The sequence below is a fragment of the Camelus dromedarius genome, chromosome 34 (assembly GCF_036321535.1).
Source record: "Camelus dromedarius isolate mCamDro1 chromosome 34, mCamDro1.pat, whole genome shotgun sequence".
Classification (NCBI taxonomy): domain Eukaryota; kingdom Metazoa; phylum Chordata; class Mammalia; order Artiodactyla; family Camelidae; genus Camelus; species Camelus dromedarius.
The window spans coordinates 4,259,392-4,287,245 of NC_087469.1; the positions used below are offsets into that span (position 1 = coordinate 4,259,392).

General features: G+C 39.2%; 1 protein-coding gene across 2 annotated transcripts; it reads left to right on the forward strand.

Moving 5' to 3' along the window:
- The first annotated feature begins 2,042 nt into the window (after positions 1-2,042).
- Positions 2,043-26,438, forward strand: DLAT (dihydrolipoamide S-acetyltransferase). Of its 2 annotated transcripts, none has more exons than XM_010986041.3 (14): positions 2,043-2,265; positions 2,882-2,983; positions 3,310-3,434; positions 3,581-3,734; positions 5,674-5,800; positions 7,477-7,664; positions 8,685-8,838; positions 14,196-14,263; positions 15,145-15,237; positions 15,588-15,695; positions 18,984-19,099; positions 23,006-23,168; positions 23,747-23,883; positions 24,443-26,438. In XM_010986041.3, the coding sequence occupies exons 2-14, from the start codon at positions 2,909-2,911 to the stop codon at positions 24,570-24,572; spliced, it is 1,638 nt and encodes a 545-aa protein (XP_010984343.1). In that variant the 5' UTR covers positions 2,043-2,265; positions 2,882-2,908; the 3' UTR covers positions 24,573-26,438. The 2 variants fall into 2 exon arrangements, with proteins under 2 accessions (XP_010984343.1, XP_010984337.2); XM_010986035.3 differs by having other exon boundaries at positions 2,046-2,392.
- The last annotated feature ends 1,416 nt before the right edge of the window (positions 26,439-27,854 follow it).

Here is a 27,854-nt window from a genome sequence, read left to right on the forward strand (position 1 = left end):
TATTAAATCTTTAGCCCTGGGTGCTTTCACTTGACTTCCAATTACGTATTTTCAGCTATTAACCACAAGCCATTTTAAATGGGTTACTCCTTTACTGTGTTAAAATTAAATATGTAAAGAGCTTAACTAAGAATATTTTGTTACCAACTAATTCCTCTTTACATCTAACCTATTCTGTATCAGTAATATCATCATTTTACAAGTCTCAGGACTGATGTGACAAACCTAAGTATTCCTAGCCTACCTCTGGTAAACTTAACCACTCCTGGACTATCTGATCTATGCCTTCCTATGATTTAGCTACACCTGTCAAAAGTATATTCAACGTGCAAACTTGCTATACACTGAAAAGTGCAAAAGAAGGTTTAAGCAAGCCTACCTAAGTAAGTGAACAGCAAACTGAAGATCATCTCATACAAAGGCTAATTTTAGATCCAGTTGCTAAATTCAAATGCAGTGGAAGAACTGTAGTAAGGTATCTTGGCCAATTTAAGTTTTAAAACATTTATAATTTATAGTTACAGTATAAGCCCTTTCATTATTCACAATTATTCTTCCACTGCTTCTTGTAATTGTTATTCATAAGTAGTTTTACATAATTGCAATAATATAACTGCTCTACTCAATATTATTTCAAATGTGCCTTCCCATTTAGTCTGGGAATTTTCTATTTTTCAATTGTATTGCCTGCACATTCTGTTAGACAGCTGTGCCTGCTTGATCTTTTCCTCCTTTTTGAATAGTTATGTTTCTTCAATTCTTTTTCTGTTATAAAGATACTGAACCTTTTTTTTTTTTTTAAACTTTGTTTTGGATACCGTAAGGATACTAGAATAGGATTTGGGGGAAAGATGTAAGCCTTTTTTCCTCCTGATTCTTATTTCTTACTATATAGCCATCTCTAAAAATAACTAACATTCAGTGCCCCCAGAGTGCATCTTCCCCTTCAATCTCATTACTACTGAGATTTTACTTTTTAACTTTCCAATTTAAGTAGGTATGCAATACTACTTCCTGGCTGTCTTATTTTTCCAAATGTTTAATTACTAGCAAAGTTGAACATGTTTTCAAATGTTGGTTTTTCCTCCTACTTCTGTTCTTGGTGTTCTCGGACCATCTGTACACTGGGGACTTAAACATAAATACAGCACGTGCTTCCTTCTAGTCTGTCACCCTCAGCTGAGAAATGAGATATTTCCTAATTATAGGATGATAAACCTATAGTAAATGTGAACCTAACAAATGTACGTAGAAGGAAATTTATGGCAAATCAGAAACGCAAATCTGTTTCGTAAACCTTTTTCTTCATACAGAGAATACGCTAATTCTGCTACCGTACTCCTGAATGTGGGATTGTATCTTCCACTTGTCTGCCCTTCACACCTTTCACTCTTGGCTGGAAAACCTGTTCGGCTCGCTTTTCCGTTGGGCTACAAACCTGAAATTAAAACTGTAACCCAACACAACCTGCCCGGGGCAAGGCCCCAAAGCTGGTAGCCCCTGGGTCTGCAGAGGCTAAGTGCGCATCAGCAGAGCACGGACGCGCTTGGGGAGGCCCTCCCTCCCGTCTCCGCAGCAGCGCCTAGACCCCACCCCTCGGCCTAAGGCTCTCGGCACCCAGTTGGTTCTCGGCTTCCTTCCCAGCTTTTCCTCAAAACCTAGCCAACCCCTCAGCCCACCTCAGCGCACTCGGCCTCTATGAGGCCCGCCATCGCCGCCTTTTCCCGCCCCTCCCTTTCGGCCGCGCCCTTCACAGCGCTCAAGTCCCGTCCTCCCCTGAGATGCCGCCACCACGACCCCCCACCACCTTCCACTCCCCTCCACGTCTGATTCTCCCAAAATCCGCTTGCGGAGGCTCTGCTGGAACGTCCCTGCCTGTCGTGGCTTCAAAGTGGCCGTCCCAACTCGCTCTGGGAACCCTCTCCCCCACAGCCACCGGGAGGACCTTACGTTCCACGCATTTCTGGTCCGCGGAGGGGGTGGGGTGACTCTTTGGAGCCCGTTTTACGACAATGTGCGGCTGCGCGGCGTGGCTGACGGCAACGCCGCGCTGCTCTCGGAGAGGTCACTCCGGAGACGGCGTTGGTTCTTGGGGTGTGGGGTCCGCGGCGCTATGTGGCGCGTCTGTGCGCGACGGGCCCGGAATGCGGCCCCAAGGGCAGGATTCGGAACTCCGTGGACGGCCTTGCGGCAGGAGCCCGGAGCTCCGTGCGTGACCCCGCGGGCTGGCTTGGCTCCGGCTCGTTGCAACAGCGCGACCACCAGGTATGGCAGGGTCCGGGCACTCTGCGGTTGGAGCCCCGGCTCGTGGGCCACATCGCGGAATCGCGTCCTGCTGCAGTTTTGGGGATCGCCTGGCCGCCGCTGGTATAGTCTCCCCCCCCATCAGAAGGTGAGCCCCAGACCTGTCCTTCGCGGGACCCCGTTGTCCTTCAGGCCGACTTGTTGGCTTGGGATCCTTCTTGAGGCCGGAGTGATCCCCCACCCTCTTCCCCATATACTGTATGTCCTTTTCCCTTCTCCAGTACCCAGCTTTTCTATATGTAGCTCTTGAGCTTTCCTCCCCTGGTCTATTCCATTGAAAGAAGAGCTTCAAGCTTCCCCTTCCTGATCTGTTCCATTGAAAGAAGAGCTCCAACTCTGAGGTTTTATGTGGAATGCCTGCTGAGTACGTGCTCTGTTAGACCCATAGGACTGTGGAGCAGGAAGCCTGTCACTGAAGAGCTGGTGACAGGAATTCCCTTAACATCCCCAGTGCCCAGTGTGTGTTGGGACTCATAAACTCTATGTTAAATTAAATTGAATTGGACGAAACATTAAACCAGACTGAGAATTAGGTAGCTCTTTTTAAATTTAAGTGTTTCTCCTTTTTCTCCCCCAGGTTCCATTGCCCTCTCTTTCCCCCACAATGCAGGCAGGCACCATAGCCCGCTGGGAAAAAAAGGAAGGGGAAAAAATCAATGAGGGTGAACTAATTGCAGAGGTGAGTTGTTTTAAAATATGAAAATGAAGTAGAAGGAACTGGTTTAGCTAACTGACTGAGCATTAACTTTCTGAGTGAGTAGTTACTCCTTTTGCTTAAGAAACTTAGATGTTTCTTACAACTTGATATTAGAGAATATTGGTCAGCTAAGTTGTCGGCAGTTAGCCAAACTGATTTTAAGCTGAGTTTTTTTTAGTAATTCCTGTTTTCAAACCTGTGATAGAATTCTTGTTTTCACATGACTGTTGAACCGTATGATTTTAGACTCATGCTTATAAACTTCATGCTGGCAGCACAGCCCTAAGCTCCTGCTTTTGTGTTAAAAGGTTGAAACTGATAAAGCTACTGTTGGATTTGAGAGCCTGGAGGAGTGTTACATGGCAAAGATACTGGTTGCTGAAGGTACTAGAGATGTTCCAGTTGGAGCAATCATCTGTATCACAGTTGAGAAGTGAGTAGTAGCATGGTAATTTGTGGAATTTAGGTGCTTAGTGTGGAATATTTTAACCCAGAATCGAGAAATTAGTTAAAGTTTCTAAGACTATTAAATCTGCTCTATTAACCCCCTTATACTTACGCATTCGTTCTTGTCCTTAGGCCTGAAGATATTGAGGCCTTTAAAAATTATACATTGGATGCTTCGGCAGTGCCTACCCCACAAGCAGCCCCAGCACCAACCCCTGCTGCCGCTCCTCCACCACCTACACCTTCTGCTCAGGCTCCTGGTAGCTCATATCCCCCTCACATGCAGGTGAGGCTCAGCCCCTGGGTGTTTGCTCTAGAAAACTTGTTACGTATTTATTATTTTTCATAGATGGCTTTCACATCCTGGAAACCGGCATTAATGATGGCTAGTTTTTGTCATTTGAAAGAAAGTAGAGATTTAAACATGAAAATTGACAACTTTTATTCTTAGCTGTTATTTCCAGGTGTGTGAACTTGGACAGTTCTTTTAACCTTTCTCAGCCTCAGTGTAGCAGACAGGATAATGCTTGGCATTTCTTGTTCAAGAACGTTATGTTAAGTTTTGAGGATGATTTGTACTTAATATCTACTCCCCGTGTAAATAGAGTTTTTAGTTGGCTTCAGGTGCTGTCTACCAAATGAAAGTCCCCAGTTGGTGTTTTCCCTTGACCTTTAGTATTCTGTTTTCTAAGAGTAAGTGAAGTAGTCTAGTAGTATTAAAAAATGACTAAACTAACAATGAAGAATAAGTGTAGAGAATACATGTATAATAGCATTGCAACAAAGCTGAAGGCAGTAAATATAGTCATTATTGACTCTAGTAACAAAATCATTTTCTACAAAACTAAATTAGTTTATTAGATATAAGGATTATCCTGTGTATATTTGTGTGTTTCAGACATTGGAAATGGATTAAAAACCAGCTGTCCTTTTTCTAAAGGATTAAGACTAGAACTTTTCCTTCACTTAGTTTATTTGTACAAATTTTTGTACAGGGATCTTTTTCTTTTTTGGATATCATGTTCTACTCTGTGGTCTGTTATTAACAATCACTCATGATGAAAGTTTTGCCTGGTGGTCAGTTCACACATTTATTTCATCCTGTTAGCAAATACTATCTCACTAATAAGGCTTAGTTCATTTCTCTGTATTATATGTCTATGGCTTTGTTTCCAAGTGTTAGGATTCTGTCTTAATTATCCTTTAAGATACTGTATAGAGGTTATTGGATCCACTAATTTTTTTTTATAGTTTTTTTTTTTTAAGTTTTTAAAACTTTTTATTTTTGTGGGGTAATTAGGTTTGTTTATTTATTTATTTAATGGAGGTACTGGGGATTGAACCCAGGACCTCATGCCTACTAAGCACCCACTTTGCCACTGAGCTATACCTTCCCCACGTGGATCCACTAATTTTTAAGTAGATGAAGATGACACATTCGGACCAAGGAAAACATTTAAAAATTTTTCTAGTTAGAGTTTAAGTTTTGTTTTACTGTTTTTTTCACTTTCCTTAGACATCACCAGTTGAAGTGATTTTTGTCAGCATAATTCTGTTGTTAGATACAAAACACTAAGAAGATAGCAGACAAAACCCATAACTGAGTACGGATAGAAATTCAGTGGAAATACAAGCCATGTAAATGGGAAGGCAGCTTTTAATTTAGATCAGCCAATCTGATGTTTAGATTTTGCTAGGGTGGAAGTGACTATTGTAAGAACAGTTCTTAGTATTTTTTTATCTTGGAAAGGTATCTGGGAAGTCTGGGAGAAATGCAGTTTCTTCTAAGTGAAAAGATAGTTGCTAATACAGAGCACAGCAAAATTTTAATGGAAAAGTCTGGACTAAGGTCATTCTGTGAAAATGAAAAATTCTAGCTTATCCTAAGTTAAAAAGGTGAAAAGATGCTCCGAGTTTAAATACTTATTGAGGAATTAATTTTAACTGTCTAGAAAGAAATCTTTTACATCTGCCCATCATTTTTAACTTTGGAGGGTGGAAAAGTATTTAGAGGGTGGGTCAGAGTATTGCTGATACCATAAATCTTGAGATTTGAAAGATTTACCTGTCGGGACACTATTGAGGTACTGAGCTTTTGCTGTTGTGGGGGCATCAGGGAAATGGGAATTTGGATTGTCATAGTCACTGTTATTCCATAAAACTGTTTGCCTGATTGTGTTCAAGGCTTCCTAGTATTAAGCAAAAATATGTGTTTCTTTTTACAGGTGCTTCTTCCTGCCCTCTCTCCCACTATGACCATGGGTACAGTTCAGAGATGGGAAAAAAAAGTGGGAGAGAAGCTAAATGAAGGAGACTTATTGGCAGAGATAGAGACTGACAAGGCCACTATAGGTGAGATTTCTTCAGCTCTTAATGGTTGAGGCACTGAGTTTTCCAATGAGGGAAGAGGATTGCCGTCCTATCCTATCAAGAGTGAGTGATAACATGAAAAATTAATTCTTGGTATTCACTTCCCAGAACAGGGTATTTCATAGCAAAAATGTGACTTGTCGGACTTGTCAGTTCTATACTGCACTCTCACTGAGTCAAGGATGTGTCAGCTTAGAGATTATTTTTAGGCCAGAGTTGGCTTCTTAGCTGTATCATATTACTGAGAAGCTGTATCAGAACTGACATTGGCAAATTGGGCAAGGGAGGAAAAGAAGAAATAGGAGAAAACAATGTCTCAGGCAGGGAAATACCAAAGAATTAAAGATGATTTTGAGGGAAAACTGAAAGCAAGGTTTAGATTCTTTTCATAGTTTGAGAATGAGTGATGGAACATCTATGTACCTGTCCAGATACATCACATTTCCTAGTCTGTCTCTGTTTTTATGCTCAGAAGAAAACCTACACAGACAGTCATGTTTGATACTATGTGTAGATATTTGTAGATGCGTATATTTCTTTCCTGTTCAGCCCTCAGAGATGCACTGGGAGATTCTGGGCGTCCTCTGCAGTGATTGTTTTCGGGTTGTGTTCTTCAAACCCTATGATTCCTTGGGCATGTTTGGGCAAAGGAAAGCTTAAGGAGCAGGACTCTGCTGTGCCTTGCCCCTTTCTCTGCTTCCACCAGGGCAGCTCCTTTTGATCTTTTTGCATATGGTGCTTCCTCCCATGAGATTTTATTAGAAGAAAGGGTTCTGTTTGTTAAAAAGAGAGAAATAAACAAACACTCCTGGCAAGAATAGATCTGCTTTGCATTTTAACATGAAAACCAGTGAGAGTGGTATCCTGGAGACTGCAGTCACTAGAGAAGTGTCGCCTTGGTCAAACTCTTTAAACTCTATGGCGGCCTTGGAGTCTTTTCTTTTTATACATGTCTTTCATTGGATATTAATTCTCGGCTAGGAAATGGAAGGGTCACCAAGGATGTTTTCAGTAGGAAGAAGCACAGCACCAGAGAGCCAGGGTCTGGAAGGCAAGGGGCGTCTTCTGTGATGGCTTCTTTTAGCTTTGCTGTTGCAGCCCTTGAGGTCTGTAAGAAAAGTGGCAGCTGAATAAAGCTGTCAACACCATAGCAACTCTAGTAATGCTGTGTTTCTCCACATTGAAATATTTGGTGTAACACCAAGTGTAAGCTCTTTGGAAAGCTCTGAAGATGCTTTTGGGGTATAATCCCACGTTGCTGGCAAGCTTTAGTAGCTCCTCTAATTTAACAACCACATGGCCCTGATCTTTAGCAGTACAGATGATGGCATCTTGGACTCTTGGGTCTGCATAGGGGCTGCCCTTGGAGATTTGTTTTAAGAGAATGTTCAGAACTAACTGCTGTCTGTAATCTCTTGTAGTTTTGTGTAACAGATACTTAGTATTTACTTTGTACCAGGTACTGTTTCTAAGTACTTGAAAAGTAGGTACTATTATTCCCATTTTGTAGGGAAGGAAGCTGAGACACAGGTTAAATGGCTTGCGAAAGGTTATACAGGGAGTTTGAAGGAGAAGAACCTCTTACTTAAAACTATGCTTGAGTTTGATAGGATAATAGAGTCCTTTAAGTTCCGTAAGGTTTTTTCTTTATATTTAAGGTTTTGAGGTACAGGAAGAAGGTTACCTGGCAAAAATCCTGGTCCCTGAAGGCACGAGAGATGTCCCTCTAGGAGCCCCGCTCTGCATCATTGTAGAAAAAGAGGCAGATATACCAGCATTTGCTGACTATCGGCCAACTGAAGTCACTGATTTAAAGCCACCAGCACCGCCACCTACCCCGCCCCCGGTACGTATGCATCTGGAATTGAGGAAACAGTTATCTTACCTCTAAGTTAAGGGATTAAACCAGATGATACTCCAGGTTTCTTCCAGCTCGAAGATTCTGTGAAGAAGGAAGGAGATGGGTACCATTTGTGGAGACCTGCAGGGTCTGTGGCACTGCACCACCCACCTGCTGGTCAATAGCTGGACTCTTGTAGCTTTTTTTTTCTCCTGCTGTCTTGAGTCCTGCCAGGAACAAAGCGCAGGCGACATGTTCTTTTCCTGCTTTAGGTGTAGACATGCATGTGGAAGGTGATGCTTCGTCACCCGTTTTCTGTAGAATTTATGTCATCAGTCCCCTTAGAATTCACGTATTATAGTAGGTCAAGCTTATATTTGTAATACATTTGGGAACCATGGCTTTTTTGCATAGTTTAGTCTGTCATTATACGCTGTGTACCATATACCTGTAACATGAACTTGTATGAATTCCAAGTATTGATAACACTGTAATGATACTTCCGCAGGTGTAATATCATGTGAATTTAATTAGACTAGGGACACGTTTCTGTCAGCGAAAACTTGATTTCTGGCTGCCATACATTTACGGGGAGCTGGCAAGTGGTAGCGTTGGTGTATTTTTTTAATGTATTTTCAACATGGAACCTTCCAGCATAATTTATTATTTGGAAAATTAGGTTAAGTAAAAACAAAAACCATGTTGGTGACATAAGAGAATGAGAATAAAGAAGCAAGAGATTAAGGTAAAAAAAGGCTATACTGGTCACCAGAATTAAATTCCATGCCTCTCCATGTTATCATGGAGTAAGATAACTTTGACTTTGTTCTATCTTTGACATAAAATAATGCTACTATTCGTATTGCTGTACTTGTTAGGCAGGAAAAAGTGTGCATCATGACCCTTGGAGAAGACATGAAAGTTATTTAATTAAAGTAGGTTTGACATCTTAATTAAAGATAACTCTTAGTTTTTCACATCAACCCTTGCAGTGGTGAATTAACAATTGGTAACTTTTTTCAAAAGGCAGCCCCTGTTCCTCCAGCTCTCCAGCCTGCAGCCCCTACACCCGCAGCCCCCCGCCCAGCTGCTCCTGCTGGACCCAAGGGACGGTTGTTCGTCAGTCCTCTTGCAAAGAAGTTGGCAGCAGAGAAAGGAATTGACCTTACACAAGTAAAGGGTAAGCCTGTCTCTGTGGAATGGGGTTGTAAAGCTAAAACTTAGTTGAGCTTCCTCCTTAAGACCAGCAAGTACAACTGTGTTATGGTCGTCTTATCTGGAATAGTGGGGGTAAGGATGAGGGAGGGAAGTACCTCCTTTGGTGTCACCACAGAGTAGGAGGACTTACTGTGCTTTCTGTAGTCTGTCTAGGATCTACCTATATAGTTGAGATAGCTTTTGTCGTTTTCTGTTAACGGGAACTGCTTAATTGTTGATGAAAGTACGGTGTGTTTGTACAGCAGAGTTGGGTTATAGGACCTGGTTATGTAATAAGAAACCTGTTGGTGCTGGGCTGACTGAATGTAGCAATACGCAAAACACAACATGACGTTGAGATGATTTGAAATGACTTAAAATAATAACTTCCATATAAAACTGAGCTAACTCTCCTTGTGGGCAAAGGAGAATGTCTTACTCATCTTTTTCTTCCCCAAAACAAAGTGTAGCTTAGTGATAAGAGCATGGGATCTTGAATTAGACCATCCACAGTTTAACCCTGTTTGTATCGTTTTCTGTGTAATGTCTTTAGATGAATTACTTAATCCATTTGTTTTTCCATTCTTAAAACTGAGATAATAGTTTACATTAAAATAAGTGACGTACTTAGAACAGTATCTAGAATATAGTAAGTACTCAGTTCCTGTTAATTTTGTCCATATTATTATTATTGACTGGCATTTAAATGTTTTAAACTAAAATTAAAGCTAAAATTTAATGTAAGGTATGTTTGTATGATTAGAATGAGGGATAGCAGATTAAGTTGGAATACACTCCCAAGGGGAGAAGGGACTGGATTAATAACTGTATCTGAAGAATTTGGACTGGTAAAGAAGGACCATTTATTAGATATTTGGCAATACTGGCCACCTTACGACAGATTTAAGTGGAAAAATCCCAATATTCTTATCATGCAGAGTTAGGTGATTCATTTATTTAAGCAAATATTCATTGAGCATTGTCTGTGTATCTAACACTTGTTCATAAGCCAGACAAGATTCCAGTTTCAGATGTTTATAATACCAACAATAAAGAATTAAATGGCTGGAGAGTATAGCATGGTAGTTAAGAGTATGTGCTCTGGAGCTGGAATGCTTGGGTTCAGACCCAGCTCTGCTGTCACTAGGTGTGTCTCGGTTTCTTCATTTGTATACAAAAATAACACTATAAGCTTGTGAGGATTAAATAAGTTAATAAACATTGCCTGGTGGGGAGGGTATAGCTCAAGTGATAGAGCACTGTGCTTTTAGCATGCATGAGGGCCTGGATTCAATTCCCAGTACCACCACTAAAAATAAACAAACCTAATTACCCCCCCCACCACCAAAATAAAATAATTAAATAATAAATAAATATTTAAAAAAATAAACAAACAGTGCCTGCATATAGAAAGCATATATAGGTATTGGCTGTGATGATAATAATAACTCACTGAATAAGGTGATTTGAGTGCTAAGAAGAAAGTAAACCAAGTGATACACTAGTGAGTGACAGGGGAAGTGTATGAGCAGCCATGACTGCTTTTGGACGGGGTGGTTGGGAAAGATCTTTCTGATGAAGTGACATTTGATCTGACCTGAAAGATGAGGAGTCAGCTCTTGTGAAGAACCGGAGGAAAAGCATTTGAGGCAAAGACCAGTCTGAAGTGGGAAAGAGCTTGGTGTGTTTGAGGGACCTAGAGGAGGCCAGTGTTACTGGAGCATAGTGAGCAGAGGGTCCAGTGATAGGAGATGAGGTTAGAAGGAAACTCAGCACTGAGAACATAACAGACTTGACAGGTTATGATAGAATTTGAATTTGTAGGAAGCCATTGAAGGTTAAAACAAAGAAGTGACATAAGATGATTTCTATTTTTAAAAGATCATTTTGGCAGCTCTTTGCAAATGGATTAAATGAGAGCCAAGGCACCTGTTGAGATGCTGTTGCTGGAGCTGATGATGGTGGCTTAGACTCGGGTGGTGAGAGTAGAAATGGGAAGAAATGGGCAGCTTCAGTATGCATTTCTGATACAGAATCAACAGAACGTAGTCAGGAATTGGATATGGAAACTTGACAGCAGTAATCTCAGAAGAAATGTACAGTGGAGGCCAGTCTGGAAGGGTTGCAAAGTGAAAAGTGGATGAGTAGCTGGAGATAGCATTGTGGGCAGCTTATTCAAGGAGCTCCGCTGTGAAGGAAGGCATAGAAATAGAAATATATAGCTTTTAGGGGAGGATACGGGCTCAAGGGAGGACTTTTGGAAATGAGTGATAGTAGAGTGGGTTTGGTGTGGAATTTCTCAGCTGTGGCACTGTTGGCATTTTTGACCAGATGATTCTTTGTTGGTGGTGGTGGTGGGTGGGGGTCGTCCTGTGCACTGTAGCATGTTTAACAACATCCTTGGCTTCCACCTGCTACCTGGTAGTAGCATTTGTGACACTATTTTTAAACATTGTCAAATGCCCCCTTGGGGGCAAAATTGCCCTAGTTGAGAACCAGTGGCCTAATAGAAAGGGATAAATTGATGATGAAGAAAGGGAGAGAGGGCAGCATAATTTGGCAAGGAACAAAGCTTTTGAGAATGTAAGAGGGGATGGGATTGGTTTGGGGAAGGAATTAGGACATTCTGTCAATTTTTATAGGAGGGAGGAGAATATGGGGTGGGTTTTCAGGTTTGGTGGTGGAAGAAGAGAGCACTTCTCTGGTTCTGCTGTTTGATCGGTGAAGTGTAAAGTGAGGGGTCTGCCGGGGAAGGAGTGTGGGAGGAGCTTGGTTAGAGAGTGCGAAATAGTGTTCTCAGAGATTGGGAAAGTGAAGTCAAGGGAAACATAATTGAAGTTCTGGGTAGTTTTGTGTGTCTGTTTTAGGTTTGTGCCTTTGAATTTATAGTACAGTCAGTCAGCCAGGTGTGTACTTTTCCCTCCAGCAGTAATAAGCTACTCTGGTGCTGGCATTGAGAAGGCAAATGTTGTAGAGTGTGACTAGGAAGTGATTCCAACAGTGACCCATCGAGTGGAAGCTGAGCAAGGAGGAAGTGAAGACCAGAGGCTGACGGCGGATGATGAGAGCAGAGGAGTCAATGGAGGTCTTGATGAAGTCAAAGAAATGTTGCAGTAGCGGGAGGGGTGGTCTAAAATAAGTGAGCTGAGAGGACCAGTGATTGATGTTTTCTGACATCACTTCTGACACTAAACGTAGGTTCTTTTCCCATACCAACGGTCAATTCTCTGATACCACCTGGATATCCAACAATTCAGTCCTATTCCAACACTGACTGTCCACAGTTAGCATCAGACCCACAGGTCTGAGGGCTCAGTCCCACAAGTCTGCCCCTTTGGATGCCAGTTGCAAGTCCTTGGGGCCACCCATCTTCTGACCCACTGGCTGTAGACCAGGAGTTCCCACAACCTCTTCCTTGGATTCAGCAGGTGATTAGAATGAGTCAGACACACAGAACTCAGGAAAGCACTCTGCTTACTATTGCCAGTTTATTATAAAGGATACAACTCAGGAACGGTCACGTAGAAGAGATGCATAGAACCAGGTAGGGGGTTGTGGTGGCGTGGTGGAGGGCTTCCATGCTCTCTGTGGGAGCACTGCTCCCTCAAGTGCATTAATGTGTCCACCAGCCCAGAAGCTCTCCAGATCTTGTTCAAGATTTGTTTTTATAGGGGTTGATTATTATTTTTATAGGCATGGTTGATTGTATCATTGGCTATTGGTTGTTGGACTCAGTCTCCAGTCCCCACTCCTGCCTTCCCCCAGGGACAGGCTGCTTAGCAAATTTGACTAAAATGTATTCATTTGGGAAGAAACTGCTTTGAAAGCCTAAAGCCTGGTGTCCAGAGTTTGATTTGTCTCTGTGCTACCCATATTATGGTTTATATTTCTTTGATGCCAAGCACTTTCCTATCACTATTCCATTTTATCCTCACAACATTCCTGTGAGCAGTGGCTGATAATCTCTATCCTTCAGATGAGATTGGAGACCAGATAGGATTAAGTGCCTGTAGTCATCTGTCTAGTTTATGTTTGACGACAACCCTGTATTTTTCTCTCCCAGTCTAGTGTTCTTCCCTCCATACTGTATTGCTTTTTGATGGCCTGTTTTGCCTTCTTCAGGAGATAGGCAAAAGAATTGAAAAGATTTCAACTACTAATAGTCAGCAAGTTCTTACGGGTGGCTGAAGCTTAGTAGAAGGCGGGTGGTACTGCAATTTCCTCCCCTTCAGGGGCCGCAGAGTCCGGATCAGCCTTGGCTGTATGGGGAGGTTATGGTTTCTGTCTTTTATAAAGGAGCGGAATCTAACAGGGGTACTGCTGCTTCTGTTCTAGATAAACAGTCCTAGCCAACTCAGTTTCCATAATGAAGGAAAGGAGTTGGGATGAACCGCACACAACGAGAATCCTTTTAGGAGTCTGCCTTGGGGCAAGAGGAATCAATTTGACCCTTTTTTTTTTCCCTAGAAGTGGGCCAATGTAAGAGTTATTTTAAAAACTAAATTCTAAATCTCCTTAGAATTAGGGTTCAGGAGTTTCTACCGAGGTCTGAAGTTAAACGTGAAAGGTTGTGGATGGAAGGAAGAAGGAAATTGAATGAAACAAAATTAAACCTGTTGAGGGATCTTTGAAGATCTTTTCTTGTGGGTAACATGGCACCTATTTCCTTCACAGTCTCTTAACACAGGCCAGTTGAGAGCCTTGGCTACTATGAAAAGCTGCAAATGATGGAGACCACAGAAGGAATGAATGGATCTAAAGAAGAGATCATTGCATCTGAGAGTTATTTATGCTATTTCAGGGTGAAAAAATTGACTTGCCTGATTTGTCCGAAACAGTTGTTACTGTATCTGTGGACTCTGTAACAAAGGGAATTCTTTATGATCAAATGAATCTAGGACCCTAAATGAGATCTATTTCAGGGTTCAGAAAGGGTTTTTTGGAGCTAACCAGAAGGAGGCAGCTAGACTTCCTTTTGGAGCTAAAAATTGTACTCAGAATTATTCTGATGCTGGTATTTCCCAATTTAAAGAAGATGAAAAAATAAAGTACAGCTTAATTAGATAAAACTCTTAAAGAGACATGCTTAAAATAAAATAAGAATTGTTGTAGTTAAGAACCACTAACAGATCAAGCAAGAGCACTTGGTGTGAATTAAAATTAGTAATTGACAAAAGGTAGTATTTTTAGGGAAAACTTGAAGGGACAGGGTTAAGGCAGTGGCCCCTTCGGAGGTCTTTGGTATAGAGCCTTCAAGAACTTGCACTTGAGGATCACAGTGCTGACCTCCTTGGGAGCCAGCAGTACACCTCACACGTGGTGTTTATGTGTCTCTTCCAGGGACAGGACCAGAAGGCAGAATCATCAAAAAGGACATCGACTCCTTTGTGCCTGCGAAAGCTGCTCCTGTGAGTTATATTTGGCTTTTCTCTCTCTCTCTCTTTTTTTTTGGTTGGAATTTGTCCCTTCAAGTGCTTTGTCCAGTCTGTTAGACCTTTGCATACTTTATATATGAATGAAATAGCTTAATCAGAACTGTGTTTTCTTTTGTCTAATTCACTGGCTAGCAATATACAGATATGAATCTGCTGTCATTCATACACAAAAACATTCCAATGCATTCCAAATTGGGGTTTTTTTGTTTTTTTTTTTAATATGATACTAAATTTTTCTTAACACATTATCTCCTCATTCAAGCCCTATTTTTAAAAGCATGCCTGCAAGTTGGTTGACTGCGATTTGAGTTTTATGTGGTTAATTGGTCCACAGAGGGATCAAATCCACATAGCCAACTCTGTTTTGATCAATAAAGGTGCTAAGATAACCAGTTATATAAGTAAGGAAAATGATTTATTTAGATGTTTGCTTTAAAATGAAAGATTTGTCAGTGTTTTTTCTTAACACTGTTCAGGAAAATGAATTACCTTGTTTATATTTCTGTCTTAATCCTTTCAACTTAAGAATGCTTTGATTGCTTTTCTTGAAGATATTTTTGCAAAAACAAAATTATTTTAACATAAATAGTCATTGAATTATACTCTGGCTCAAAGAAAAATGACACTTAAAAAATGATTACAGAATTCTAAGTGTGGAAATTAAAAATAAAGTTCTTAAACAAGCACGGCCCAAATCTGAGTCCCTTTTGCTCCCTTGGGATACAAATAGCAATTTTTATATAAGCCTTTTGATTTCTACTTTGCCATCTGTAAAAGAGTCACAAGCATTTGTTCCCAGTTGCTTCTGCTAAGACTAAGCCACAGTTACTAAGAGCTTTTTTACCTCCTTCTAGGCTCCAGCAGCTGCCGTGCCTCCCCCGGGGCCAGGAGTGGCACCAGTTCCTGCAGGTGTCTTCACGGATGTCCCAATCAGCAACATTCGCCGAGTAAGAGTCTTAGCTCCGCTCTAGAACCAAAGCTGCTGGGGCATCTTTACTCAATTGTTCAGTTGCATCTGTAGTTTGAAACACTAACAAGAAACTAAAAAATTGGGAATCTTAAATCTTTAGTTTAAGAGGTGTTTGGTTTGGCCAGCTGAATTCTTGGGGTACACAAACAGTGTGTTCTGATCAAATACTGCGGAAGGGTCTAGGTTGGTGCAGCCCTCCATCTTCCACTTCTAATGCTGCTTGAGGCGAGCATTACCGGCGAGCAGGGTAGAAGGCAAACAGAGCCCTGAATTAGATGAGGTCTCAACTCAACTCAAGATAACTGATTTTTGACTCTCTGATTTCAGGTTATTGCACAGCGGTTAATGCAGTCTAAGCAAACCATACCTCATTATTACCTTTCTATCGATGTAAATATGGGAGAAGTTTTGTTGTTACGGAAAGAACTTAATAAGGTAAAAGGTTTGGAAATTCCAACTCTATAAATTCTAAAAAGTTTGTTTTCCCTCACTAAATACTTAACATTTTTGCCTGTATTTTTTTGTTACAAAATGCCAGTTGATGATGGAAAATGAGTGTCATCTTAATTTTAACTTGCAGAGAGTATCCTGGAGAAGTTTTGTTTTCTAACTCTTGATTAACGCTTATCCTTAAAGTTGACTTTACCACGGACCCATTTTAGCCTAGCAGAATCTCTATGATTCTGGGGGACTTCTTGAGTCTCTTGGTAGGTAAGAAACAGTTTGTTTACTTTGTGTTTATAGTTAAGTACCAAACACCTACTTAGTGTTTAGCATAAAGCACTTTTGAGAACACAGCCTAAGGCATAGTCCTTCTCCATGAATTTACAACCTAATTGAGGAGATAAATGCATGTGAAAAAGAGGAGGCAATTTTATGAAAGTAAAAATACTCATGTGTAGGTCAGCTTCTTTATGGTAATGCCCCTTGTCTGCTGCATTACATTGTATAGGTTAAGTGTTAACAGGAGTTCAGAGAAGGGGAAGCCTAGGGCAAGTAGTTGGAGAATTCACAATGGTGTAGGGGAAACTTGGTTGGGCTGTGGAGAATAGGAAGGGTTTAAATTGGCAAAGAAGTTGAAGAAAGTTCATTCTGATGACGTAAAGGTGAAGTGCTTTAAGAAAAGGAAGTAAGTATATGTGGGAGATAGGTTACCTTTTCTAGAAGGAATACACAGTTAGTTGTTGGCTTAGGAAAGACCTTGATTTACAAGCACAAGAAGTTGGACTTGAATTAGACATTAGGAAACCAGTGACATGATAACAGTATTTTAAGAAAGATACAGATACAGTAGATACCAGCACACTTCATGTCAGAGACTAGTCATGCTTGTCATGTAAGCGTGAAGTGATGGTGCCAGAGGCCTGGACGAGAGGGCTGCCCTCTGAATGGGGCAGGAGAGGGGGCTATGAAAGATAATTGCAAGGAAGTGAGTAAGTAAAAGCCAGGCTCCTTCGGGTGGCACAGAGGGCCTCACACAGGTTACCTGTAACCTCTAGTCTCCTGTCCGACTTCCCCACTTGCTCACTCTGCTCGGACACGCGGTTGCCTTGCTCCTCCTCTGCACTCCAGCTGTGTACTCCTGCTTTAGGCCCTTTGCACCTGCTGTTCCCTCCACATGGCACACTCTTCCTCTAGTATCCACTTGGCTTCCTCCTTCACCTCCTTAAGGATTTGACTCAATATCACCTCCCCTGATTTTCCCCCTTATTCTGAAATTAAGGGAAGAGGCGCGGGGTGAGTGATCAGTTCTCCCTTTGGTTCATTTTCCCTGTTTTATTTTTCTCCTCAGCACTTAACACCACCTAGCATACTGCGCTTCACTCTTTTATAATCTACTCATCCTCTTTAGAATATACGCTCCCCGAGAATAGAATTTTTACCCTTTTTTTAAACTGCTTAATATCCAGGACTTTAGAGTTATATGTCTAGATATAATAGATATAACATATATATGCCTAGATAGAATAGACCCTCAAATGTTAGATGCATGAAGGAAGCAAGCAAGCCGTGAAACATCAAAACTTTGCAACTGGCTACAGGGGTTAAAGATGATAGCATACTGTTACTGTCAAAATAGTAAAGCTGTTTTCAGTAAATTTATTTGGAAATTAGGCATAGAAAATGTATGTTCAATGTATTATTTTATTCAGTTCTTTTAAACAGCTTTATTCAGATGTAATTCACATTCCATACCATTCAGCCATTTAAAGTTTACAATTTAGTGGTTTTTAGTGTATTCAGAGTTGTGCAACCATCATCACAAATTTTAGAACATTTTCATTATCCCAGTTTACTTCTTGTAGATTTCATTTCCAGATTGTTCATTGCTGTTGCATAGAAACTGTTGATTTTGTGTAGTGATCATTTGTCCTGCAACCTTTTTTAGTGTGTTCCTTAGGATTTGGATTTTCCTTATACACTTCATGTCATCTGCAAAGGGAGAGAGTTTTGCTTTTGCCTTCCAGTCTGGATGCTTTTTATTTCCTTTTCTTGCCTAGTTTCTCTGGGTAGCACATCTCGTACAATGTTGAGTAGAAGTGGCAGGCGTGGACATCCTTGTCTTGTTCTTGATCTCAGGGGAAAGTAAGTCTTTCACTACTGAAGTATGACGATGATTGTGGAGTTGTCATAGATCGATTTTATCATCAGGTTGAGGAAGTTCCCTTCTGTTCCCAGTTTGTTCAGTGTTTTTATCATGAAAGTGTGTTTAATTTTGTCAGAAGATTTTTCTCTGTGTTTTGAGGTGGTCCATGTGTTTTTGTTCTGCGTTCTATTAGGACATTATTACATTAATTGATTTTCATGTGTGAAACCAGCTTTGCATTCCTGGCCCTAATAATATTGGGTCATGGTGAATACCCCTTTTCATATATAGCTAGGTTTGGTTTGCTAGAATTTTTTTTTTTGAGGATTTTCATATCATGTATTCATAAGAGATATTGGTCCATAGTATTTTCTTCCCTTTTTTATTGTGGTATTTTCATCTGATTTTGGTTATTAGGCTAATACCAGCCTCATAGAATGAATGGGAAAGTGTTCCCTCCTCTTCTGTTTTTTGGGAAGAGTTTGTGAAGAATTACTATTCTTCTTTAAATTTGCTAGAATTCACCAGTGAAGCCATCTGGGTCTAGGTTTTTCTATGTGGGGAGTTTTAAATTACCAGTTCAGTCTTCTTACTAGTTATAGATCTTTTCAGAAGTTCTATTTCCTTTTTATTCAGTTTCGGTAGTTTGTGTCTTTCCATGAGTTTGTCCATTTCATCTGGGTTACCTAGTTTGTTGGTGTTTGATTGTTGATGGTGTTACCTATAATCCTTTTTATTTCTGTAAGGTAGATAGTAATGCCCCCTACTTGATACTTGATTTTTTTTTTCTTCATTTCTGATTTTAGAAATTTGAGTCTTCTTTTTCTTTGTCTAGCTAAACATTTGTCATTTTGTTCATGTTTTCCCAGGACCAACTTTTGGTTTGGTTGAAATAAATGAAAATGAAGACATACCATAACTTACGAGATGCAACTAAAACAGTTCTTAGCCAGAAACTCACAGCTATAATGGGCTACATTAAAAAAGAAGGAAAAACCAACTTCTGGGTTCTTTTCATCCTTTCCACCTCGGGACATTTGTATATCCACCCCCTCCTATCTTCTCAAGATTATATATATAGTTTTAGTCTTTGAGAAGAGAATTTAAGAAACTACAATGGTTTCTTGTCTTTGCAGATGTTAGAAGGGAGAAGCAAAATTTCTGTCAATGACTTCATTATAAAAGCTTCGGCTCTGGCATGTTTAAAAGTTCCTGAGGCAAATTCTTCATGGCTGGACACCGTTATAAGACAGTAAGTATAACACTGCTGGGAAAGTGTATACATATCCATCAGCAGGTTTCTTGTGTTATCTAATGTATCATCAGGAGTGTGGGGAGTAAGGAGAAACAGTATAGAGAGGGAGATGACTTCCACAGCAAAACAGTTTGAAACCAACATAAAACTATTTATGAGATAATGCTAAATTTATTCAGTAAAGACAACAGATTCTTTGTATACGTTTAGGAAAGGGAGATAAGTGTACAGATATGTATCATTAAGTTGATAATGACTTAATTCACAAAGCAGGATTGAAATGGTTTTGTTCACCAATCAGTTTTGCTGAACTTTAGGGGGGCAAAATTGAAGACAGAACCAAAAAACAGTATTTGTTGATATTATAAAGGTGTGTGACTGCCGTGGTGCTCTTAGTGTCTTTCACGTGTTATCTCATTTAATCCTTATGAGTTGGGTGCTTTTACTCCCATTTTCTAGATGAAGAAATTGAGGTTCAGTAAATTGAGTAACTCCCTGAGTTAATATGTTAGTAAGTAGCAGAACTGTGATGGGAACCAGGATTCTGACTCCTAAGCCTGGCCTTTTTCTACTGTGCAGACTCTTTTATATTAATTTAATTTTTATTAGAATAATAGTATATACATTAGAATATTGCTCCCTGACTTTACAGTGACCTCCTCAACCTTTGAGCTGAGGTCCACTCCCAGAGGCAAACACAACTTCTAAACTATTATTTCTTCTAGTATTTACCTTCATATTTCTAAATAACATTTTCCTGTTGCCTTTTATAAATTTTTACTTTATCAACTGACTTCCTATTAAAGAAGGTTAAGATTTAGCTTTCTTGTACTCTCTGTAAACACACACACACACACACACACACACACACACACACACACACAGCTCATTATCTTACCAAGTTGATTATAGCAGTTTGGACAAATTGGACAAATCAGTATTCAGTGTTAATATTTTTATCACTATGAAACATTATTTATAACTAAGAAAGCAGTATACCGTGAATACTAACCTTATGTTAATGATTGCCTAAGAAGGGGCCAATTTTGTAAGCACTCATCATGAATTCTTCCTGAAATCCCCAAGAGAACTCTAAGCCGTTTTCAGTCTTGTCAAACACATCAGTAATCTGCTGATTCTGATTTTCCCTTGGTCCCCCCCACGCTTGGAGAACATCTGAGGGTCTTACTAGTCCTTAGAAACTGTATTATCCTAGGGCTGCCATTATAAGTTACCATAGAATTGGTGGCGTAAAACAAAAGTTCATTCTCTCATAGTTCTGAAGGTCAGAAGTGTGAAATTCAGGTGTCAGCAGGGCTGCGCTCCTCCCCCCGCCCCGGCTCTAAGATAGACTCTTCACTGGCTTTCTCCAGTTCTGGGGGCTCCAGGCGTTCTGGGCTTGTGGCTGCATCAGTCCAACTTCACATGACCTTCTGTGTGTCCAAGTCTTCTCTTCTGTCTCTTATAGGACACTGGATTTAGGGCGTACCTGGATAATCCAGGATGACCTCATCTCAAGATCCTAATTACACCTTTTTACTAAATAAGGTCACATGGATGGATTCTGGGATTAAGACATAGACATATCTTACAGAGCACTGTTAATGAACATTTGCGTACATTCTCTGTGTTGACATGTTCTCATTTCTTGTGGATTTCTTGGAGTGGAATTGCTGGGTCATAGGGCAAATTTATGTTTAACCTTTTAAGAATATCTGAAGGGGACACTACTTAGATGAAGGGATGGAGGTTGAAGGGCAAGTTCTATGAATTATTTATTAATCTTTACCAAATGCCCTTTCATTCATTTGTTCATTCAGCTATTCAACAAATATTTATTGAACATACGCTGTTTTCTGGATTTAGTGGTGAACAAGATAGGAAATATCATCTTTACTCTCTTAGGAGGAAGATTATAGGCTAATATTGTGATAACAGGATAATTGTAATTAAGAAAGCAGTATTTTCTGTGTCCTTGGCCCAGAGCCCAGCTGTAGTAGCTGATAAGTGTCACACACTGTATTATTACGGTAGGTCCCTGTGTTTGCAAGTGACAGAAGCCTGCTGCCTTTTGCCAGCTTAGGCACATTGAGGGATTTGGTACCCATAAGTTTCTAAAGTTTGCCTGGAAAGAGCTGGATTTCTTCCTTCATGTGAAATTTTTACTTTTTCTTTTCTTTTTTAATTGAAGTATAGTTGATTTTTACAATATTATGTTAGTTTCAGCATAATGATCAGTATTTTTGCAGATTATACTCATTATAAGTTATTATCAAATAATGGTTATAATTCACTGTGCTATACAATATATCTTTGTTGCTTATCCGTTTTATACATGGTAGTTTGAATCTTTTAATCCCACACCCGTCACTGCTCCCTTCCCTCTACCCTTTGGTAACCGCTAGTTTGTTTTCTTTATCTGTGAATCTGCTTCTGTTTGCATGTATATCTATTTGTGTCATATCTTAGATTCCACATATAAATGATAATCATACAGTATTTGTCCTTGTCTTGACTTACTTCACTAAGTGTTGTATTCTCAAGGTCTGTTCACGTTGCTGCAGATGGCAGAATTTCATTCTTTTTATGGCTGAGTAATATTCCTGTGTGTGTGTGTTTGTGTGTGTCTGCACACACAGACACACACACACACACACACACACACTACATCTTTATCCAGTTGTATGTTGATGGGTACTTGGATTGCTTCCATGCCTTGGCTGTTGTAAATAGTGCTGCTGTGAACTTTGGGGTGCATGTATCTCTTCGAGTTAGTGTGTTTGGTTTTTCCTGACATACACCCACAAGTGGAATTGTTGGATCATGTGGTAGTTCTATTTTTAGTTTTTTGAGGAACCTCCCTACTGTCTTCCATAGTAGCTGTAGCAGTTTACATTTCCACCAGCAGTGTGCAAGGGTGCCCTTTCTCCACATCCTTGCCAACATTTGTTAACTTTCCTTGATTGCAGAACACATTAGTAGGGGCCCTTACACAGACCTCAAGGAGACTGTGATACAATTCAGGAGGTTGGGAACTTGGAAAAAATTCTTTTCTACTAACTTCTAACTAAGATTTAGCGTTTCCTCCTATGATAAATGTAGAGAGCAAATCAAGGAGGTATTAACAGTACTTGTGCTGGTAACAAAAATCGAGTTATTTTCATATCATACCGTCGTTGTTGCAGATGTCTTAATAAAATGCTGTTTGCTTATCATCACTTCAAAAGTAGGGCCTTTATTAGACCTGCTGCAAGATCTTAGTATTGAGTTAATACAGAAGTGCATGTATCACAGTTTTGTTTTTTAACTAGTTTGATAACTGAATTTCAGTATAGCTTTGGGGGATTTCTTTTGTTTGTTTCTGGGGAGTTTGTTTTTGCAATTTGAATATTTTACTTCCTGTGTTAAAAAAATACATTCTGAGAAGGGACCCAAATATAAAGGTGCCCGTGTGTAGAAAAGATTAGGAATCCTACCTTTATGTTTTGAGACACCACCACCCTGTACCCTAAACAGGTTTCTCCCACAGTGTGGCCCTTTCCCTCCACTCTTCCTTTCACCTGCTCAAGCTCTGCTTACAGACTCAGCTCCAGCCAGTCCACTTCACTGAATGCTGGGCCTTTTTGTCCCCACCTACACCCATCCATGTAGTAGTCAGAGCAGATGTGGGGTGGTAGAGAGTACATGTGAAACCAACCTACTGACGCATTTCTCATTCATTTTTAAAAAGTGCAAGTCAAGGAGAGGGCAGAGAAAATGTAAAAACCAGGAAGGATCTCTCTCTGGCTGAAAAGTAGCACAGACTGAAGTAAATATCAGTAATCTTGCTTATTAATATGACTCAAACTCTTAATAAACATGGCTGATGAGTATTGAGAGTTTTCTTTTTTTCTTTCTTAATAGAAACCATGTTGTTGATATCAGCGTTGCAGTCAGTACTCCTGCGGGACTCATCACACCCATTGTATTTAACGCACATATAAAAGGACTGGAAACTATTGCTAACGATGTTGTTTCTTTAGCAACCAAAGCCCGAGAGGGTAAACTACAGCCACATGAGTTCCAGGTAAGGTACTACTTATATACCTTCTGAATATTATTGTGTTATTTTAATGAATTATGTTTTTGTAAGGTCAGCATTATGCTTTAATTGCATTTTCCACCCTTTGATTCTGCCTTGAGTTCTCACTGACACAAGGTCCTGAAAATAAAAATCGAGTATCCTGTCAAAAGCTGAAAGTATGATGCCTTCCAAGTAGTGTGCAAAAGCCACACAGGTGACTTTGTTCGTGTTGTTCTGGTTGTGTGTTTTCAGTAAAGTGTGTTCCATTCAGGTCTTTCTTTTTTTCTTTTCAGCTTTATTGATGTATAATCAGGAAATAGGAATTGTTTGTGTTTCAGGTGTACAACTTGGTGCTTTCATATATGTATACACTGACGAGATGACGACAGGCTGATTAACGTCACCTCGTATACTTACCATTTTCCTTTTCTTTCTTTCTTTCTTTTTTTTAATGGTAGTTGAGAGGCCTTTCTTAAAGTAAAAGATTATCTTAAAGTCTTTTCACAAAACACTTGTTGTTAGTTCTGATTTATGTTGACAAGCAATTACCATGATGTGTTTTTAATCTTTTTTTCCTCTAGGGTGGCACTTTTACAATCTCAAATTTAGGAATGTTTGGAATTAAGAACTTCTCTGCTATTATTAACCCACCTCAAGCATGTATTTTGGCAATTGGTGCTTCAGAGGACCGACTGGTTCCAGCAGATAATGAAAAAGGGTAAGTGCCAAGATGGAGACGGAGTTGCAAATTTACTTTCATTACAATATGCTCAGTTTTATAACTATTGGCATATTGGAGCTTCAGGTAGGCTCAGTTGTCAGCACAGAAGTTGTTCAGCAACTCTTCTTATTGTACTGAATGTAGTGGGTCCTATTTGAAGTGGTAAACTTTATTTATTCTAGGTCAGGGGTCAGCACACTTTTTCTTTAAGAGCCAGTTAGTAAATATTTTAGGCCTTCTGTGTCATATGGTTTCTATCGCAAATACTCTGCATTGTAGTATAAAAGGAGGCAATATGTAAGTGTATTCCAGTAAACCTGCTTTTGGCTGGATTTGGCCTCTGGGCTCTTGTTTGCTGACCTATGTGCTCCAGATAGCTATTTGGTCTGTTTCTTCAAACTATTAATTTGAGCTAGAGTGTATAGCCAATGAAGAGTAGGTGGAAAATAATGTTACCTGGTTGGGATTATAAGGTAGGAGCCGGCATTTGGGCTGGTTACTAGCTAAAATCTAGTGATGGTTTTCAGAATTCCTAATATTGTTTTTCTTTTCCTAGATTTGATGTGGCCAGCATGATGTCTGTTACACTCAGTTGTGATCATCGGGTTGTGGATGGAGCAGTTGGAGCCCAGTGGCTTGCTGAGTTTAGAAAGTACCTTGAAAAACCTATCACCATGTTGTTATAAGTAACTCAAGAATTTCTAGACTCTCCCAGGTTACACTGGTTCATTCTTATCAAGCTATAAATACATTATTAAACAGGTGGTCCTTTTTATTTTAAAGTTAACTAGTTATTTTTGAGTCTGTCCAGATAAGTTATTTGTAATGGGCATTACTGAATTTTTTAAAATGCCGATTACACCCGAATATTGTGCACATTTAATAAATACAAGATTTTAAGCTCCTAGTCAGGAGACATGTGGCCTAACCGTCTGGTGATAAGTACTTCCACTGGAAAATGCTGAGGTAGAATTGAGGTTCCCAAGTGAGAAAGGTACATAAAAGTAACCTTGATCAAACCTTGGTTTTGAAATTTAATTATCTCAGATGTTTTGCTTAGATTTGAGAGAAGGGGAAGAAATCAGGAAAATCAGTTCTCTTGGAGAAAGGGTTTAAATTAAAACTTGGTTTTGGAATTTAAACCTAATTTAAATGTTTCTGTTACATAATCTTGATTTATCATGGATGGGAAGCATAGAGAACTTCATGGAAAATAAGTGAAATTTTAAAAGGCAACATTTTCTTCAACTGTTATGTTTATTTTTCTGTGAATTCAAAACTGGTTGCTTTCTTCCCTTGAGACAAAGGTATAAAAATGAACCAGCTACTTGGTATAAATGAGAATTTATGTGGTTATCTATTTAAACAATTTAAATGTGTAATTCTGAGAGCAGAATTCTATAATTACCTCCAAATAAAAGAATATGCTTATAGAATTTAACAGTGAAGTTATGAAAGTAGAATTTTTCCTCCAAAATTAACTGGTGGTTACTTGCAAATGAACTTAATTATTAGGATTTATTATTCAGATAACTTCGAAATACTTTATCAAATAACTGGAATAAGTGTACATACGCAAAATATGATTCCTAGTGAGATATGTGCCAAAGTCCATTTATCACCAAGTTCTGTCCGAAAAGAAGAGGGAGAGAGACACTGGTGAGCAGTTTGGAGTGCTGGCGTGCTAAAAGATGATGACCAAAACAAGCGGTCATTTCTACTTGGATAAAGTAAAAAATGTTAAATGTGTACAAAAAAGTGTTCTGTGTTTTCCACCCCAGTGTTGTCTTATGTAAAATAAGAAAGCCCTAAGATCCTGTTGGAGAGGAGAAAATTTAGGTTGTTTGCTGCCTTATCATCCTAAATGTTTTTTTCCATTTTGTTACAATTTGCCTTTTTTCAGTGGGGGGATGGGGGAAGGTGATATTCAGGATAATAAAAATGAATTAGGAACATTATTACAATTCCAGGCTTTCTATTGAATTGATATGTTTTAATAAATATTTGGAATTGTTTATGACTATTTAAAATAAATCTGACCCAGCTTCCTTGTAATATGTCATATATGGAGCTAGTCCCTGAAATTTAGGTATTTCAATGTTGACTCTTTCTAAATGTTCATTATTACATGGTGCACAACTGACACTCCATATATTCCACAAATATTTTCCTTGCTGTATTATTATGAAAACAATTCAATACATTAATATGACTTTTCAATAATTAGTAATTTTAGCTTGAACTGAAAATTATGCAGAAGGACTGAGCTTGTCACAAGGGACCATCATCAGTATGAGCCACATCTGGTTCAAATACATGAAACTTCAAAGATAATTCATTCTTTGCTAATGCTATGGCTCTGTTGTTCCCTTGAAAGGAAAATAAAAAGTTGCATTCTAATAAAAATTGTTCTGAGTTTAAAATCAATCTGTGCTATAATCTAAATCTGGATTCAGTCTATTTCTCTTACCAGAACTGAAAGAATGAAAGTTAGAAATAGTATTTTGGTTCAAATTAGATTGTTTAAAAATTAAACTGTATTTTTCAATCTGTCTGGTCTAATATTTTTGATCTATTGCTAATTATTTTTCACATTAGATGATGTAAGACCAGGAACAGCTCTGTACACGTAAGCTCTTATAAGATACGTTTTGAGTTTATAGAACTGATAAAAATGTAAGGACTGAGTTTAGGAGGATATAATCTAACGCTTTAGGCTCCAGAAGTTACAAGAAGCACCTCTTGTTGAGGTGTGGCTCTATTATTTTACTCCATTCTGAGGTTTGGGGGTGAAGTTCAGGTATCCCAAGGCATGGTGGATACGAGGAGCTGACCAGCACAACAGGACAGGAATGTGTTGCAAGGAACACTCATCACCCAGCAATGCACAAGTTCTAGGATACATAGGAAGATAAACACTACTGATTACTGACCTCTAAAACCTACGTTTGTAGAAAAATCTGGTATCTAAAGCAAGGATAATTAATGTCCACCTCAAATAATTTTTAGTTTTGAAGAAGAAAAATCTTGGTAAGATTCAAATTTGAACTACTCCACAGTTCATTTTTAGTTAATGCTCTTCCTGGACAAAGTTTTGCTTTTGTAGGGAAGGGGAAGTGGAGATGTTATAATAAAGTAAAAGTATTATGGAAAATAACTAGGATATAAGTTTAACATGTTAACATTAAGCACGTTAGATTTTATCATCATTGTATTAATGAGCGCACAATTGCACAGCTGCTTACATAAGTAACACCTAAGTGCCAAGAGTTTAAGAGTAGCGATTCACCCAGTTCTACACAGTTAGGTGTGGAAATTTCTAGGAAATACGTTTTGACTGATTTCATAGAAGAAAAGGTGAAAGCATTCCAAGTTTTTTGAGGGATAAAAAGAATATAACAGGTTTGTTAATTTTAGGAACTCATACAGTTCTAGAAAATTTTCAGATGATAAATTATCCTATTGCTAGAAAAATTCAAATCCAGGTTAGATTTAAGAAAATTATATTTGTCTTTAATTGTCTATCAATTTATTTCTATTACACATACATTGGTTCCTCAAATTAAAAAGTTTTAAAGTTAGTAAGAACTTTATTTAAGTACCTTATGTTGAGTTAAAAACTAATACAAAGAAGGTGTTTTGTATCTAGAAAAGACTAAGGGATGTTTAAGGTTTGATACGAATGTTGCTTACTTGGTGTATAAATTGGAAAGTTGATGCTTTTGTATTGAACAACCATCTGACAACTTAGATGAATGGGAGTTATAAAGTACATCACTTCGGTATTTAAAAAAAAATCATTTTCTTAGGCGAAAGGCACTTGTCCCAAAGTCACCTCCTTTTTCTTAAATTAGAATTGGATGTATTTTGTGTCTTACATGTAATAACATCCAATTACTGTTACTGCATCATTGTATCCAATCCTTAGACAAGTCCATATCTGTTATTAAACGGTAGGCCTGGGTAGC